Source organism: Corylus avellana, chromosome 8 (genome assembly GCF_965113065.1).
Source record: "Corylus avellana chromosome 8, dhCorAvel1.hap1.2, whole genome shotgun sequence".
In the NCBI taxonomy this organism is placed as follows: Eukaryota; Viridiplantae; Streptophyta; class Magnoliopsida; order Fagales; family Betulaceae; genus Corylus; species Corylus avellana.
In genome coordinates, this window is record NC_142497.1 from 8,333,862 (window position 1) to 8,351,813 (window position 17,952).

Below are 17,952 nucleotides of genomic sequence, written 5' to 3' on the forward strand. Positions count from 1 at the left end.
CTCTTTTGCCGTTCTTGGACCGAATAAATTTCTTCTAAAATTCTCCAACAAAGAGCATATAGAAAAAAAATTTCAAGCAGGTTACTTGGAACGTAAATGGCTCCCTCCTGGTCCTTCAAAAATGGTCTCCTATAGCCATGATGGGGGAATTAGTTCTAAAAAAATCTTCCTTCTGGATACAAGTTCACGATCTGTCGTTGATCAACATAACCATAAAAAATACCATTGCCATAGGGAAGGGTTTGGGAAATTTTTGAAGGTGGAATATTCTGGTGCTTCAGGTGCTACCTTTTGAAGTTATCTCAAGCTACTGGTTGAGATTGATGTGAGTCTCCCTCTAAAACCGGGTTTCCTCTTCAATAGGGAAGGAGGTGATTCTACTTGGTTTTTTCTTAAGTATGAGAGATTGGATGAATATTGCACCACCTGTGGCTTAATAGCAATAGGTCATAAGAAATATGGCTATAGATCCCCCCCGAAGCTTCATTGTCCAGACAAATACAAAGTATCCCTAAAAGTCATCATCTTCTCAAATCTCTTGCCCATGCCTTCAGGGGAGCTTTGTTATACAAAAGGTGAGTCTTTACAATCTTCATCCTCGGCAACTCAGTTGCATAGAGGTGAGTTGACTCAACCCTTAGTTGGCAACCCCGAGGCAAGCCAAACCCACCAAACCACGTCTCACCTTGATCCCCCCAAAAACCAGACAAATCTACCTTTGTTTTCCAAATCTTTGACTTATGTGTCACATCCCACATCCCAAAATTCCCTTCTCTCCTCCTTAAATAAGACAAGTCACCTCTCACCGACTGCCATTCGAGAAGACCCCTCACTTAATACTTATCCCTTCACAAACCAGCCTTCTAAACCTCAACATCATTCAATTCTTACCGGGCTCAATATTCCCCAACCCTTTACAATTTGAAAATGGTCCTTTTCCCTTTCTCAATCTAGCCCACCTAATTAACCACACCCCCAATAGCCCTCTTCCAGCACCCTCTTCTAACAACTCATCTCCTAATTGGGCTCCGAAATTAACCCTGACCCAATACCCCATCTGAACAAGAACCCCAAAGTACTCTCGCCAAAAAAGTTAGAAAAATCTCACCAAAATTCTCATGACTCCATCCTTACACCACTTGTCCTCCCAAAAAGCCTCTCACCTCAAACAATCCCTCACTTGAACGACCCCCAGAAAATGTTTGTCCCCCTTGTCTGGTCTCCCTTGTCTCCAAAAAATGGTTTCTCCATCATGACAACTTGCCTTCTTGCAAAAAAGGTCCTAGAGTCTTTCTCAAGGAGGAAACCCTTACTAGCTATCCTTCCCCCCAACCAATGCACATTGTTCAAGGCACGGTCGCATCTCAGAATCATCAGAAACTCCATGCCCGCTCTATGTTTAAAGCAGCTCGAAAAAAGAAAAAACACTAAAATTCTAGCTTCTTCTGAGGAGCAGGCAAACGCTCTCTCTATGGGGCAAACTAAAGTTGACTCAAACTTTCCAGACCACTACTAAGCTGAGGAGGCGGGCTTTGCCATGCCCCCCTAGGTACATGAAAATCCTTTCTTGGAATTGCAGGGGGCTCTCTCGTCCCGCTGCAATCCGAAGCTTATTGGTGCTAATTCGGAATGTTGGTCTGGATGTTATTTTTCTATCAGAAACAAAATCTCTCCAGCCCCCCCCCCCCCCCCCCCCCCCCTAAGTCTCCTCTATTACGAATAGGATCCAGCTTAGGTGCGGTAGTTCAAAACTACCGTACTGTGCTGTAGCCCAAAACGACCTAGTTTTGGGTTGTTTTGGGCAATAAAAAATAATATTTTTAAAATAATAATATAAAATTAATTAAATATTAAAAAAACAATAATTAAAAAATTAAAACTATTAAAAAAAAAAAAAAAACTCAACTCACATCATCTCCATCTTCTTGTTGCTCCTCTTCTTCTTCTCTAACTCGTTCATTTCTTTTATTTTCTCCTTTGCTTTCTTTGAGAATGAGAGACCCCTTTGGCCGGCATGGGTGGCCGAAACCACCTCCTTGGGGTGGCCCGGCCACCCCAAAACCCAATTCTTTTTTCTTTTTTCTTTTTCTTTTTTTGGGGTGGCTGGCAAAGGCCAAAAAAAAAAAAAAAAAAAAAAAAACCAAAAAGACCCACTAATCAGAAACCCAAATCCAGCCAAGAACAGCAATAAAAAATCATAAATTTTTCTACAATTTCTCTCACAGCTCCGTCTCTCTCTACCCTCTGTTTCTCTAAAAATCTCGCCTTCTCTCCCTCTCGTGCTCTCCGTCTTTGGGTCTCTCTCTCCTTTCAACTCTCTCTCTCTTTCCCTCTCAAAGAAAGCAAAAAAGAAATGAAATGAAATGAACAAGCTGGGGAAGAAGAAGAGGAGCAACAAGAAGATGGAGATGATGCGAGAGTTCTTTTTTTTTAATAGTTTTAGTTTTTTAATTATTGATTTTTTAATATTTAATTAATTTTATATTATTACTTTAAAAACATTATATTTTTATTGCCCAAAACGACCACAAACTGGGTCGTTTTGGGCTACAGCATGGTGCGGTAGTTTTGAACTACCGCACCTAAGCCGGATCCTTACGAATAGGCTTGGTTTCTACTTGATGTCTCAAAGTGCTGCTTCTGGTGCAAGCGGAGGTCTGGTTTTAGCTTGGAGGCCTGGTGTTGTGCTAGATTGTTTTTTTTTTTCAAACAAAAATAGCATTTCTGCTTCGTGCACTTTTGATCCCCCCCAACACTCCTTGGATGCTTTCATGTGTGTACAACCCTCTGGATAGGAGAGATAAGGATGCCTTTTGGGACTCTTTTACCTTTGTTGGTGAAAATTTTGATGGTCCTTGGCTTTGTATAGGTGATCTTACTCATGTTTTTGATCAATCTGAAAAGATGGGAGGCAGGCTGGTTGCAACCTCTTCCAACTGCCCTTTCAAAATGTTTATTGATCTTTTTGGTATGGTTGATTTGGGATTTGCTAGAAATCCTTTTACTTGGTGCAATAATAGAAGTGGTTTGGCTACTATAAAGGAGAGATTGGACAAGGGCGTAGCCTCTCATCATTGGGTTCACCTTCACCCAGAATACTCTCTTATTCACATTCCAACCTTCTCATCTGATCATAACCCCATTTTCCTGACTACTTTGAGTTCTTCTTTATTCCTCCCTAGACCTTTTAGGTTCGAGGAATTTTAGACGAAGGATCCTACTTGTGAGCATGTTATTGCAGCAGCCTGGAAACTCATAGTCTCTAGCAGCCCTGTTCTTTGCCTAGTTAGGGGGCTCAAACATACTGAAGTAGGGATCCGGCTTGCATGCGGTTAGTGGAAAACGGTACCGTTTTCCACTAAACTGTACCGTTTTCCATAGTTAAAAACTAAGTTTAAAAAGTTAATAATAAAAAAATATTAAACTTAAAAATTATAAAACAAATAATAATTAAAAAGATAAAAATATTAAAAAATATCAAACCCAGTCATCTTCCACTTTGGCCATGCCTCCTGTGCAACTGCGCTTCCTGCAACCCATCCATAGCAGGAGCACGCAGAGCAGCAACGCCACAGAGGAGGGATGGTGCCTCTCAGCCTATTGTCCTGCAAATGGAGCACGTACAGTGGCCTAAGCCAAACAAGAGAGACCGGAATCTAGCCGGAGATCTAGTTCTCGGAGAGGTCGACGACTTTGAGGCAATGGAGGTGGGAAAGTCGCCGGGATTTGATATTGAGAAGGCCGGAGAGGTCGGGATGGCCGGCCACCCCTTGGGCTCGGGGTCGCCGACCACCCCCTTATCCTTTTTAATAGTTTTTGTTTTTTAATATTTTTATTTTTTTAATTATTAATTATTTAATATTTAATAAATTTTATATTAATTTCCAAAAAAAAAAAAATTTATTACCCAAAACAGGGTCATTTTGGACTACCGCACCATACGGTAGTTTTTCACTACCGCATGGAAGCCAAATCCCTGAAGTAGTCCTAAGGAGATGGAACTCTCTTCATTTCAGTAATATTCAGAATAAAATCAAGTCTACTATGATCCGTATTGATTAGGTGCAATGTTCTCCCCCTTCTTCTGGCTATTTTGAATTTGAAGCTAGTCTGAAATCCGATCTTGAAGACCTGCTGCTGAAAGAAGGAATTGTCTAACAATCTAAATCCAGAGAATCTTGGCTAACCTGTAAGGACCTCAACACGAAATATTTTCACACTTCTACTCTCATTAGAAGAAGGTCAAATGCAGTTAATTTCTTGAAACTGGATTCTAGAGAATGGCTTTCGGATAGACAGGCCATTGTAGGTACTTTTGTTTCTCATTTCTTTTCCATTTTTACCTCTTCCTCCCCCCCTTTAGAAGATGAGTTGTTAGACCTGTTTCAACTTACCATCACTGAAGAGGAAAATCTGGTTTTATGCTCCATTCCCTCTAAATTTGAGGTGCCAAGCCCTTTCTAGTATTGGTTCTACCAAGGCTCCGGGGCAAGATGGGTTTACTACTATTTTTTATAAGAAGTATTGGTCTACAGTCAAGTTTGATGTTTTGGAATGTGTCTGAAATTTTTTCCAGAACAACCTTCTTTTGAAAGAACATAATCATTCTTTTATTGCACTTGTTTCTAAACAGAGTGGTTCTCATACTGTGCATCAATTTTGGCCCATTAGCCTTTGCAACATTGTTTATAAGCTTATCTTTAAAATCTTGACTAATAAGCTGAAACTTCTTCTGCCAAAGATCATTTCTCCTTTCCAATCGGCCTTTGTGCCCAACAGAAACATTCAAGACAATACCATCCTTGCCCATGAACTTCCTCACACTTTCAAGAATAAAAAAGGCAAAGGTGGGTTTATGTTTCTTAAGCTAAACATGGAGAAAGCTTTTGATAAAATGGAATGAAATTATTTGTTGGCCATAATGGATAAACTGGGCTTTCATGCCATTTGGATTAATTGGATTTGTCTCTGCATCTCATCATCCTCTTTCTCCATTTTGTTGAATGGTAGCCCTTTTGGTTTGTTTAGCCCTGAGAGAGAGTTAAGGCAAGGGGTTCCTCTCTCCACTTTCCTCTTTATTCTTAGTTCGGAAGTGCTCTTGAGGTTTATTATTCAAAGAAGAAAGAATGGGAAACTTGAAAGGTATTCAAATTGCTAGAAATTGTCCAGCCATTCAACATCTTCTTTTTGCGGATAACCTCTTGATCTTCGGCAAAGATTGATACTTATTAAATTGGTTGCTGTTGCAATTTCCTCTTATGCCATGACTTCTTTTGTTATACCCTTAAAAATTTGTAACAACCTATACAGATCTTTCAAGAACTTCTGGTGGGGTTTTCCTCCCAGCAAAGCTAGGAATTTATCCCTAAAGTCTTTGTATTCTATTTGTTTGCCTAAAGCTTTTGGAGGATTGGGTCTTAGGAGGATGAAAGATGTCAACCTAGCCCTCATTGCCAAACTCGGATGGAAGTTGCACTCTTCCTCAGACTGTCTATGGGTCTCCCAAATGCGAGGTAAGTATCTCCAATTTGGAACTTTTCTCTCCCCCTCCTCCCGCTCTTCAGCCTCTTGGCTTTGGAAAGGCATCCCAAAATCTCAAAGCCTTATTGCTCAAGGAGCTTGTCATAGAATCCATTCTTCCTCTGCTTTATCGGTTTGGACAGCTCCCTGGATTCCTTCACTTCCTGCTTTTACTCCTTCTCCCATCAACCTGAGTCATTTATTAAACCCTTTTCTCACCACCCGTGTCCTCTTGAACTCAGGTTCCTCCTAGAATACCACCATCTTGCTTTCTCTTTTTGACTCCCCAAGCATTAGAGAAATTCTGAAAATTAAGGTTGGCCTTCCTCATTCATCTAATTTTCTTTGGTCTCCTTCCACAAACAGCAAGTTCTCATCTCGGCCAGCCTTCAATTTGATTAGCTCTCCTTTGGAAAAAATTGTGGAAGCTCCAACTCAATGATAGGCTGAAACTTTTCTTATGGAAAATCGTTTGGGATATCATTCCCATAAAGACCAGGCTGAATTTTTCCTTAGATTCCCTCCTACTGAACTTCTTTGCCCTCTGTGCAAATCTAAGGTTGATTCCCTCCCACATCTCCTTTTCCGTTGTGTTTTTTCTAAAGTAGCATAGAGGTTTTCCCCTTGGTCCCTTAACTCTCTTATCTAGTCTCATCTCTCCATAGCCCAATGAATAGAAGGCATCCTCTCCCCTCACTCTTCTTTTGGAATTCCCCTTCTTGAGTCTCACCTTTTTCAAATTTATGCAGCTATCCTTAGTGATCTTATGAGGTTCAATAGAAACACAGCCTTCCATGATGGCTTAATTCCAGATGTGTTGGTTCTTGCAAAATCCATCAAAAAAACAATTTTGGAACATCATTATGCTTGGTCTTCGGTTTCCCTCCCAGTGAAAGAAAAATGGTCTCCGCCGATTGCTGGCTCTTTCACAATCAACTTCGATACAGCCATAAGACACAATTTTTCAGCCCAAGCTATTGTATGTAGGGACTCCAATGATCTCATCATCAAGGCTGTATCTCATAAATCCTCCCTGTGATCCAACTTATGGCGAGGCTCTAGTAGCCCATCTTGCTTCTTCTTTGGCGTAAGATTTGAAGTTTAAGAAATTTTCTCTAGAAGGGGACTCTCTTATGGTTATCATCGCACTACAACACCCCACAATCGTTCAAGACTGGAAGATTGCAAACATTATCTCAGACTCCATCTCCATCATCCCAGCCTCCTCTTCTTAGATGGCTCGGAAGATACACAGAAGTGCAAACTTCTGCGCTCACCATGTACCTTATTGGGCCGTGGCTAGAGCTCACTCTGGCTGTATTCCCACCTACTTTTCTCCCCTCTCTTCTGTCCCCATTTGTAGTGGCAAAGATCCACCTCCCCCTAGTGTGTTGGTTCTCATGTTCCTGTTTTCTTCTTTGTTTTATTTGAAAGTGTTCTTACAAAAAAAAAAAAAAAAAAAAAAAAAAAAACAGTAACTTTCAGTATTACTCTCCTAGTGTTCTCCTGGTTCTGAGTAGATATTATTTTCTAAAAACAACAAAAAATAAAGTAACCCTTATTTCTTTCACTTGATTTTTAGAAACTAATATCTACCTACGATTAAGAGGACACTAGGAGAACACCAATAGAGCACCCTACCATTTCCCAAAAATTTAATACCCAACATTTCTCTAATTAAAACCCTCATGAGCTCATATTAGGTGTAAAAAATAGAAAGAACAAAATGTATATGCTAAAACAACATTTAATTTCTATATAAAAAACAAACTGCATCTAAGATCAAAATGATGCTACAAATGAGTAACAATACTTTTATTATTATGAGTAATGCTAGAAAGGAAGACTTGAGTTCTCATTATGTTTTTTCAAATGTCTCGTGGTTTTTAAAATCACCAATAGATCCATTGTCATTTCCACAAAAGGATCTCATACAACCCAAATTCAACAAACAATATCCACGGCAGCCCACTCTGTGTGCTAATGTTGTATGGATCTATCCCCTCACATAAAATTGCCATATCAAATTTACTATCACCTTATTTATAGTTTTCTTCTATGACTCTAACACCATTCAATACTACCTAAACAACTTTTGGAAACCCTAATACCTAACAACCCATTATGCAATTATGTATGACTAATTTTAATTCCCCTGAGAAGGCCATACTAAAAAAGTTTAACCCAATATCTTTAGTATCCATTAAGACCTCTTGAATTTATAAAATGGGTAGCTTTTCACCACTTATGAAAGTGATTTAAGCAATTGCTACAAGACGTTAATTTTGTTTTTTGAATGGGAATCTTTCAGAATTCATTGATAAAAGTTCAAGGGCATAACAACTCTTACATCATAGAGTATAAAACTCTGATAAAATGTTATGAAATTACAAAGTCATAGATACAATCAGAAAATTCTTAAAATCAAATCCTATCTATGACATTAGCTTCTGCTAACCCATGTACAATTTCAGTTATGAAACAGATCTGCTTCAAGCATACTTAATCTAAGACATGGGTAGCCCAAATTTCCAAAATTTATTTTCCAGCCGTGAGAGATAATCTCCTGCACCGATCTAATCTTCCTCAACTCAAAGGTCAGGAGTTAACTCATGTCTTCAACCCAAAAGGTAGGACAAAAAGAACAAAAAAATAAATCAAAGCAAAAACCTATAAACAACAAAGCCCCGCTAGAAGTAGTAGCGGAGGAACATGGCATCGTAAACATATCCGGAAAGGCACGACTTGGCGTGTGAGATCCACGTGTCGTCACGTGGATAACACGCTCTGGCACGCGAGACTCCGTTGGTTGATCGGTGCAGAAGCAATGGAAACGAAGAAGCCGGCCGGCCGGGACAAGTAGATCTGAGTATGAAGTACTAAATCTAGATCTAAAACAAAACCACCAAAACGAAGATCAGAAGAAATTACAGAGAAGACACCGAGCACTGCTACCGGGGGAGGAAGAGGGACAGGGACAGGGAAGGGGGCAGAGCCGTTTTTCCCTCCTCTATGTTTTTCTAAATTTTCAATATTAATTAGTAGATTTTTTAGGATTCTAAATGCTACAAGACGTTAAATTGATAAGTAAAAATATACAACAATGCCTATATCAGATTTGTGCTCACCTCTTCTACATCTTTGTTTCTCCAATTGGTGATTTTCCATCACATAAATGCGAGTGCAAACACACGTATATATATTATACTCAAAGTTGGAATGAGAAATCACAAGGGGGGAGATCTTTAGCACTTCTAATTCTAATAGACGTAGGAAGGGAGTAATGAGTAAGAATGTTTCCAAACACAAAGTGTGAAACAACCCATGTAGCAACTAGGTGTTCGCAGAAATTGTCACATCATGAGATCTTCAAAGCAGTCTACTTGTTAAAAATAAGTAGCTGCTGGTGGATATCCAAGGCGACGGGGGTAGTAACCTATTCGGAGAAGAGATGGAGGTTGCTGATGGCAAGAATTGTCAGCGTTGAGTCTCCTTCAACTAGTAAGGAGGAGCAGCCATGGGCGGTAGCCAAATTGATTGCAGGCAGTGCAGCATGGGCCTCCCCAGAGTTGGCTGAATGAAATTTGGAAATCAAGCACAACTCCGGTGGGGATACCGAGCAGAGTGTGAGGCCGTAACAAGGCTTTTGTCCAAATGTCTATGGGTTGGGAGCTAAAAACTAAGGCATTAAGGAGCTGGTTGGTGCCTCTCCAAATCAACCTAGCAAAGGGGCATTCAAGGAAGATGTGTTGCAAGCATTCAAAGGATATCTGGGTCTAAGAGGATTGAATTTAAAGATGTTGAGCATATGCTGGATTTTAAGGTTCCATGAAACTTTTCATGGGGGAAGAGTTGGATAGGGTGCTAGAGGTTTCCACTTCCTGTGTAGATTTGACAGAGAATTTACCCTAAGGTAAGGGGATCTAAGTTCATTTATCAGTAGAGGGGTTTTGGGGGAGGTGTATGCTCAGGATGTGTTCAATAGAAAGAGTGTTGAAAATGTTAAGTGAAAAGGGGGGAATTCTAGCATCTCTGGGGAGAGGAGATGAGATTTGCAATATGTAGATCATGAGGGTTAATGATGTTAGGGTTGTGGGAGGGCTTAAAGCCTTTAATAGAAGGACCCAATGGAGACTGTCCAGCAAGCTCACTTTTCCACAAAAGGTCTACACTTGTGGAAAGGTTTTTGAAAGCAAACTTTGATGTAGCTGTAAGATAATCATTTTTTTCAGTTAAGAGTAGTGGTGATTTGTAATGAGAGAGGAGATATTTGTCTTTGCTTGCTCAGAAAAGATCAGTTCTGTGGATGTTAATGTGTGAGAAGCAAAAGCTGCTCTTCTTGCAGCTAGTTTAGCATCTTCCTTTGAAAACAATCCTCTTTATTCTTGAAGGAGATTCCTTGATCGTCTCGCCCAATAAAAAAAAATCCCCCTCTCATGCCTGAGGGAAAATCCGCTCCAATTATCGAGGATATCTCTGCTGCAGGCTAATCTTAGAGCCCATGCTCCAGCTAAATGGGCTGCTGCTCACTGTTTTTTTTTTGGGTTTATCCCCTGTTTTTCAGTGTGTGTTCATTTTTCCCATTCCCCTTTCCTGTGTATTGCTCAGTGAAAAACAGGTCCATAATTGGGGTCTCCTTCAGATTCCAATTTAGCATTGTAATCTACTCTAATTTGAATACAAGTTTGAGCCCATGCTCCAGCTAAATGGGCTGCTTTTCACTGTGTTTTTTTTTTTTTTTTTTTTTTTTTTTTTTTTTTTTGGGTTTTATCCCCTGTAATTGCCCTGTTTTTTCAGTATTGGTTCATTTTTCCCATTCCCCTTTCCTGTGTATTGCTCAGTGAAAAACAGGTCCATAATTGGGGTCTCCTTCAGATTCCAATTTAGCATTGTAATCTACTCTAATTTGAATACAAGTTTTAAAAAAAATCAAAGCATTCCTTTAAACATGCAAAACGAATCTTCTTTTTTTCAACATAAATTTTTATTGCTAAAATGAAACAATCTAGTACACAGGCAGTGGACAAAAAACTTTTGCATAATTTTTATGCATAAAATACACAACCCCTATCCCTACCCCTTTTCTTGATTCCAAATAAACATGGCCTTGCATGTCCCTTCACTCGATGCAATTACACTGAAGGGAATCCTCCTGAGGTTGAACTTCTACGGGATCTTCTAAAACTAACAAATATGAGGCCCTTCTAGCCACCAATGTATCCCAACCGATGAAGAAAGATTGCTAAAACGAGCATGCATATAGCCAGAATCATACCAGGTCTTCCCAGCAGCCAGTTCTTTGTCTTCTTTGCTCCTTCCACTCCTCTTTGAACCCTATCTGCCCAACGCATCTGCATTAACAATTCAGAGGAAAGCAAAAATTTCATCAACTAAAGTAAGCGGTGAACATTTTAGATAAGCTGACCTAGGTGAATTTTCTCAAGAACACTCTTTGCCTGTAATTGCAAGGAACCTCTCCTCAAATGGTTGGTTTTTGAGTCAAACCATTTAAACCGCTCAAGACATCATATTTGCAATCTTAAATTTTCATTAGAGGATTCAGTGAAACGACATAATTTCACTCAATTGAGGTTTGAATTAAACATTTCTTTTTTCGTTTTCCTTTTTTGGGGGTGGGTTACATGGGAAAATTGGTATCTGTACAAAACAAGTCTCTTAATTTGGTTCTCCTATAGTATCCGTCTTACAATTGAAGAACGCAAAGATTTAGTCAAAACTGGTCAGTCTTGAATAAAAATTAGAAGAATATACTGGACCGAAATTCTAACCAAATGCCATCATATGGATTAGGACATGCATTAAATCACGAAGTTTAAACTTGATGAAAGAAGGTACCATTCTATCCAAGTCCTCTGGTGATAATGATGACATGGCTGCTTGAGCTTTTGCTGCATCTTCTCGAGACAGCTTCAAACCAAATTGTTCACTCATGCTTGTCATCATGTCTGGGCTCATATTCTTAAACATCGATGTGAACATCTGTGCTCGGAGAAAAATAAAAATGGAAAAAGATGTGAGCATCTGCTAAAGTAAATGCAACAAAATCTTTTATATACACACAAACACACAAGACCATGCAAATCTTATTTATGAAATCTTATTAGCCACAAGAAGAAAATAATGCCATTCGGTTTTGCATTCTAAACAATTGAAAACAAATTCATCCTTTAGAACGGCAAATTTCTTCAGCAACAAGTACACGAAATTGGTAACACAAATACATATAATATACAATGTCAGCACATTAGTAGAATTTAAAGCATAAGTGCAAAAAGAGTTTAAAATTTCTAAATAAAATCTAACATAAAAAAAATTCCATCTACATAAAGCATCCAAAAATCTCATCTATTATTTTATAAAATGAACAAACCTGGCGCATTTCTGGATCTTTCATTTGGTTTCTCATCTGATCTTGCAAATCAGCAGTTGAGGTTGGGAAGCTTGACTGAGTATTTCTTGAATTTGAAAAAATACCACGAGATGAACTAGATTCACCCACAGCACTAGTTCTATTAACTACAGGATTTTCCTGGCCTTCTGAAGATTTTGGGTCACTATAAGAACCATTTACAGCTGCTGCCATTGGAATTGAGTCTTTCCCTCTAAAAGAGGATGCCATTTCAAACATCTTCTGAAGGTCCTCTGGTGGCATTTTATTCATCATATCACTTGCTGTTTTAAGCATGTCAGGTGTCATATTTGGAGGAATTGATCCAGGTTTAAAGCTGTTAAAATCATTATTTGATGAACCTCCAAAAGATGGGGTATCTTCCTGGAACGATGAAGCCAAATCAAGCATCCTTTGAAGATCTTCAGGTGACATCTTGCTAATCATATTTGAGGCAGTCTCAATCATTTCAGGTGGTACTCCAGATTTTCCAGAACTCAAAGCAGACAGTGTTTCAGGACCAGCATTATGCATGAAATTCTGGAACGATCTATAAAACATATAGACATGCAAACAAACAGAGGTTTTAATATTTTATGGAATTATAACTCAATGATTGTACAGAACACAAAAAAATGCAACATAAGAGAGAATAGAATTGCAGCAGGAAACAAAAAGAGAACTGCTCCAACACGACATCTTATTTCAATTGAACCAATTTCTGGGACACCTTGTTACAAAAGAGAAACTAACTGGGTAAGGCAGCAAGTTTTCTTTACAAATTAATGCACTGCTTTAGAAAAATTGCAAGGAGAGAATTATTTAGTTTCATTTAATGTCCACTCTTAATAGCTTTTATTTTGCCAAACAAGTTTTGAATGTTATGTTAAACTATCAAATTAGTATATTCTGCCCAACCATTCAACATATGACCTTTTGATGCCATGTTTACAGCTCGACACTCTTTTCACTGTCTCTCCCTCTTCCTCTCTCTGTGATGTGTAATTTATTATACATGCACATCTCACATTCTTGAATCTTGAGCCATAATATAGTGGGTTTAAGCATTGTACTATAAACTGAAAATCATACTTTACTATCAAATATTATATTTCTCTTTTGAATTACTCATATATATATCCTATGAATTTCATTTTGCATTGGAAACTATTCTAGGAGAAGTTCGAATCCGTTCCGTAGTCGTATTAGAAATCACCAGAACAGGAAGAAGTTCAAACGAAGCTGTATAACTACCTACTATATATAATTATAGGTCATTTTAAAAGATTTCATAAAGTTTGAGAAACTTTCAAAATTTCATAAATCCATGATAACCGAAAACAAAAGCCAACACATAAAACAAATATATATATATATATATATATATATAAAGCTACCTAAATGCTCCAAATTCCAAACTTATGCAATGTTAAAACTGTTATGATGACACACGGGCAATACTTTAAAATAAAAATGTGAATAGACAAAGCAACTAATAACTCTCTTATGGACACAAACAAACCTTATAGCTTCTGGGTCATCTTTCAAAGCCTGCAAAGACTCCAAATTCGTCGTGATACCACCATTGTTAACTGCAGTTTGACTCTTAGAAGAGTTGCCATTTTCCCGTGGTTGTACCCCTGAATATTCCATGTATGAGCTGTTCTGATTTCCAGAACCCAGTGTCTCAACTTCTTCAGTTATTTCTTCGATTACTAATCCTATTAAACAAGCAAAGATCATTATTAAATCAAATGAAAATCTGGGATATAAATGCTACAAGTCTTATTCATTTAAGAAGTTAGTTAAGAACCAAAAAGAAAAAAAAGGAGAAGCAAAAAAAAAAAAAAAAAAAAAAAAGCTAAAAAAAGAGCATACCTCTAGGTGCATGCCCACCTTCTTTAGCCAATCTTTCCTTGGCATCCCTGTCACAATAATTTGATGCCATTTAACAAGTCAAACTTGACAGCTCAGATTTATCATGTTATAACAGATATTTTCATTACTTTATAAAAGGGAAGATGAACTCTACACAATCGTTAAGTTAATTTCTGAAATATAACTGCATTTATAAGATTGGCTACAGACTTAATAATAATATAGCCATAGGCTTAAAAAGGTAAAACTTGATATGTCCAACAAACTGTAAACCTTTTGGATTAAGCTATCAGATGATTCTCAGGAGGGAAAAATAAATCTTTAATATTTTCAGAACTCAATGATAGCAACTTCTGGGCCATGGATCACCACTCAGTCCCAAAGGACTCACATTGATGCATATATCAGCTGTATGTGTGGCATGTTTGTGAATGCAGCTGCAATTTACTAATTGATCTCAAGATTCTCTTGTTTGGGGAGAGAGATTGAGAGAGGCACCGTACCTTAAAACATCTGCAACAGTTTCATCATCAGGGGATACTTCATGTGCCTTGCTCAAATCAGAGACAGCATCCTAACATATTCCCATCAAATAATACAATCAGATCAGCGTACAATGACATTAAGATCAACATCCTTCAGAAGACCAATAGGGAAACTGCCAACAATTTATGTAAATGCATTAAACTCACTTCCAATTGACCAAGATCTTTGTATGCTTGACCTCTTCGGTAAAGAGCTTTGACATTCTTTGTATCATATGCCAAAACCTGAAATAGTAAGAGAAATAAATAACTTAGACTAAAGAAGGAAAAGGAACTTACAAGCATGCAAAGAAATTTACAAAATAATAATAATAAAAAATTAATGTCCACTTATATAAGCAGCATAAAAGAAGATGAGAGGAAGGTTTTTAGCTTATGTTTCCTTATTCTCTTCCAATATATGTTATAACATATTCTCTTCCTATTTATATTATCACATGTCACAAGGTCTCCCTAATTAATTAATTTCTCTAGCTGCATATCGTTTTCTAAATGGATGTTGTCACTCTTCGATGTTTGGATATGGGCATCATAAATTGAAAACTAATATCATATTACATGAAGACATTGGAAGAAATTTAGACTTCATACCTCCGAGCCTTCTTTTATGCATTCATTATACTGCCCTGTTTTCAAGTAACATGACATCAAGTTGAGTGAGCATGCCACCAACAGTGATCTGCCTTTGGAGGATGGAATGCCTTGTAGATTTTTCTTTGCCTATGATTTAAAAAGCGTGTGCAAGATTATATCAGTCAAGAAGGCAATGTCTACACCCAGCAAGAGAACAGTCTCTTTTAAGAATAACAAATAAATAAATAAATAAAGAAGATGATTCAATAGGACACAAAGGTGCACTTACAAGCAAATATTTCTCTAAGGCATCATCGAACCTTCCTTGGCTGTGAAGTTCATTACCCTACCAAATTGATAATAAATCCATAAATGCATGGCAGATGCCAATATAGTGTTAAGAAGAATACAGAAGCAGGGAGCAATTTACTACATTACACTAAATTCGGTCAGTCTTTATGAATTGATTGATGTACCCATTCTGCTCGGACCTATTCCACAGCAGAATTATGGTCTGAGAATTATATAGGACCCCAAAAAGTAGTATGGGTAATAGAAAAGGCTTGTCTCTTCTATTTTTTCTAAATAAAATTACATAAACCTTCTTTTGTGGAAGCCTTATTTTAGGATAGTATTTTATTTGAAATTATTTCCTTATTTTGGAAGTAGTCTAATAGATTTCTTTTACTTTTTTTTTTTTTTTTTTCCACCAAACGATCAGTAATATCATCAAAGGCACCAAAAGAACGACAGAACAAAAGTATAAAAGACAGTACTTTTAGGGACTTATTAACCCTACCTTACAGTGGCAAACAGGAATCAACTCCTAACATATACATATGCCTTATTGTGACAAAAAAGAGTAATCAAATATCACATCTATTAAAGCCTTTTGATGGACACAATATCGATCGCTGGATTAGATAAGATATTTTCAAGGATGCATTTGGACACTCCATGGAAATAAGATAACTCCATTTTCAGCAGCATTACGAATGTTAAAATCCATCACTAAAATAGACCCATAAAAAAAATCAAACAAAAATACTATAGGAATTTTAAATTAAAAATTTACATTAAAAAACTGAAAACTAATGTTACTAGAATGGTGCATCATAGTCTGTGGACATATTACTTAGGCCTTACACACCATTATCATGTCTATCTTTCGCCTGCCTATACTATCCATCATCCCATGTGAGTCAGCTTCAACAATCGTTTCTTATTCATTGTAAAGCTAAGTTCAATGATCCATGTTTATGGCGAATATTTACCTTTTTCTTCAGCAGCTGAGCTGCATTCATTTCATAAGTGATTTGGGCATCAACACGAGCATGCATAGCTGCTATCTCTTCAGGTTTCGCATTAGCCATCTTCTCACCAATCTCAGCCATCTCCTCTGGCCGGGTATGCTTCAATTGTTCTGCGGCTATTTTCAAGTCTTCAGGCCTCATGTTCTTCATACTTTCGGAGGCCATCTTCATCAAGTCTGGATTAGACATCATCTGCAATGCCCAATGACACAATATGGGCATCAAAATTTATGAGACCGACCAATTAAACAACGATGCAGATAAAGTAAAAGTAAATGAAGGCCCATTGGATGCCATAAAGTTAAAGAGCCGAATAAGTACAAATGCAAGTGTTATTTAGAGTCCTAATCAGCAATTTGAGTTAATTTTGGAAGCAAAATAGTGCCCAATTTGCTCAGAATTCAAATATCTTAGTAACCAGAGCTTGAAAAGAGGCCAACATCAATAAATAGACCGAGCTGAGCCAAATGGAACTAAGAAAGCAAAAGAACTACTGCTTTTCTGAGACAACCAATTCCATCAAAGCAAAAGAACTACTGCTTTTCTGAGAAACCAATTCCATCAAAGCAAAAGAACTACTGCTTTTCTGAGAAACCAAGTTCACCCATTTCAGAATTCTTTCTAATTCAGAAATAGTAGGTAGTCAGTATGTAATTTAGGCCAAAACGTTCACAAATTCACAGAATGGATTCGAGAGAATAACATACAGATAATGCAATGCCAGCTATACGATTCAAAATTAGAAGTAGACCCAGTAAAGCAGATGTAGCTAGCAGGAACCAAGCATAAACCAAAATTCAAATTAATTTCTGCCTTCAGTAGAAATTGACATCAAATCCAACGTGAAAAACAACAACTATAAAACGAATATATAATAATCTTAATTCTAAAGAAAAGAAAAAAGCATCAAATTCTAAAGAGACGCATATAGATTCCCCTAAACCACAACGAATCGAATATATTACATTACACATAAAACAGAAATCTACTAAAATTAAAAAATAAATTAAAAAGAGAGAGAGAGAGAGAGAGAGAGAGAGAGAGAGAAAGCGAAAACCTGTTGTTGGATCCGAGCCAACTCGGCGGGTGACATCCGACTCATCTGCTCCTGAGCCAGCCTTATCATCTCCGGATCCATCATTCCGTTAAACATTCTCTCTCAATTATTCAAAATCAATCCGAAAATAAAAAATAAAAAATAAAAAATAAAGAATATACAGAGGGGGGATGGGAAAGACGGAGGATCTGGAGAGTAAATTTGAATTGGAAATAGAAGGCGGAGGAAAACTAGGGGGATTAGTTGGGAAAAGAGAGGAGGAAAGAGTATTCGAATTGGATTTGGATTTTTGGAAGATATTTTTTGTATTCTCTATAAATAAAACAAGAAGAGAAAGGAAAGAAAGGAGGGGATCGATTTGTAGTTCGACTACCGTTGGGGTTGGCCAGGGAGGTGTCGCCCACCAAACCTGAACGCATGAATCAAATTAATCAATAAAGGAGGGTCCAGCTGGACACGCAGACCGCTCCAAGAATCGAATATGCGCGTAACACACTCTCCTCCTCATTTTACCCTTTTGCCCCCACCTCCCTTTTATATGAGTAATACTAAGCACTATCTCTTTATCCTCTTAAAGTTGATGTGGCTTTCAAAATCACAATTAGATCAAAATTTAAGTATGATTCATTTAAAATTTAATAGTAATTTTAAAATTCA

General features: G+C 37.7%; 1 protein-coding gene across 1 annotated transcript; it reads right to left on the bottom strand.

The window, feature by feature from the left end:
- Positions 1–10,652: 10,652 nt before the first annotated feature.
- Positions 10,653–17,704, bottom strand: TPR7 (Tetratricopeptide repeat (TPR)-like superfamily protein). The gene is made up of 11 exons (XM_059573718.2): positions 17,296–17,704; positions 16,200–16,430; positions 15,215–15,271; positions 14,944–15,072; positions 14,500–14,577; positions 14,311–14,381; positions 13,808–13,854; positions 13,452–13,650; positions 11,912–12,479; positions 11,377–11,520; positions 10,653–10,871 (listed from the first exon to the last, which is right to left on the bottom strand). Exons 1-11 carry the CDS (start codon positions 17,389–17,391, stop codon positions 10,725–10,727), a joined length of 1,767 nt encoding a protein of 588 aa, XP_059429701.2. The 5' UTR covers positions 17,392–17,704; the 3' UTR covers positions 10,653–10,724.
- Between the last annotated feature and the right edge of the window lie 248 nt (positions 17,705–17,952).

What these genes read in the sequence shown, in the direction of transcription:
- TPR7 (XM_059573718.2), bottom strand. Translation starts at nt 17,391, where the DNA reads ATGTTTAACGGAATGATGGATCCGGAGATGATAAGGCTGGCTCAGGAG. An exon ending in GATGACCCAGAAGCTATAAG is followed by an intron (nt 12,480 to 13,451) that starts GTTTGTTTGTGT and finishes TATGTTTTATAG; the next exon opens with ATCGTTCCAGAATTTCATGC. An exon ending in AAGATCCAGAAATGCGCCAG is followed by an intron (nt 11,521 to 11,911) that starts GTTTGTTCATTT and finishes CTCCGAGCACAG; the next exon opens with ATGTTCACATCGATGTTTAA.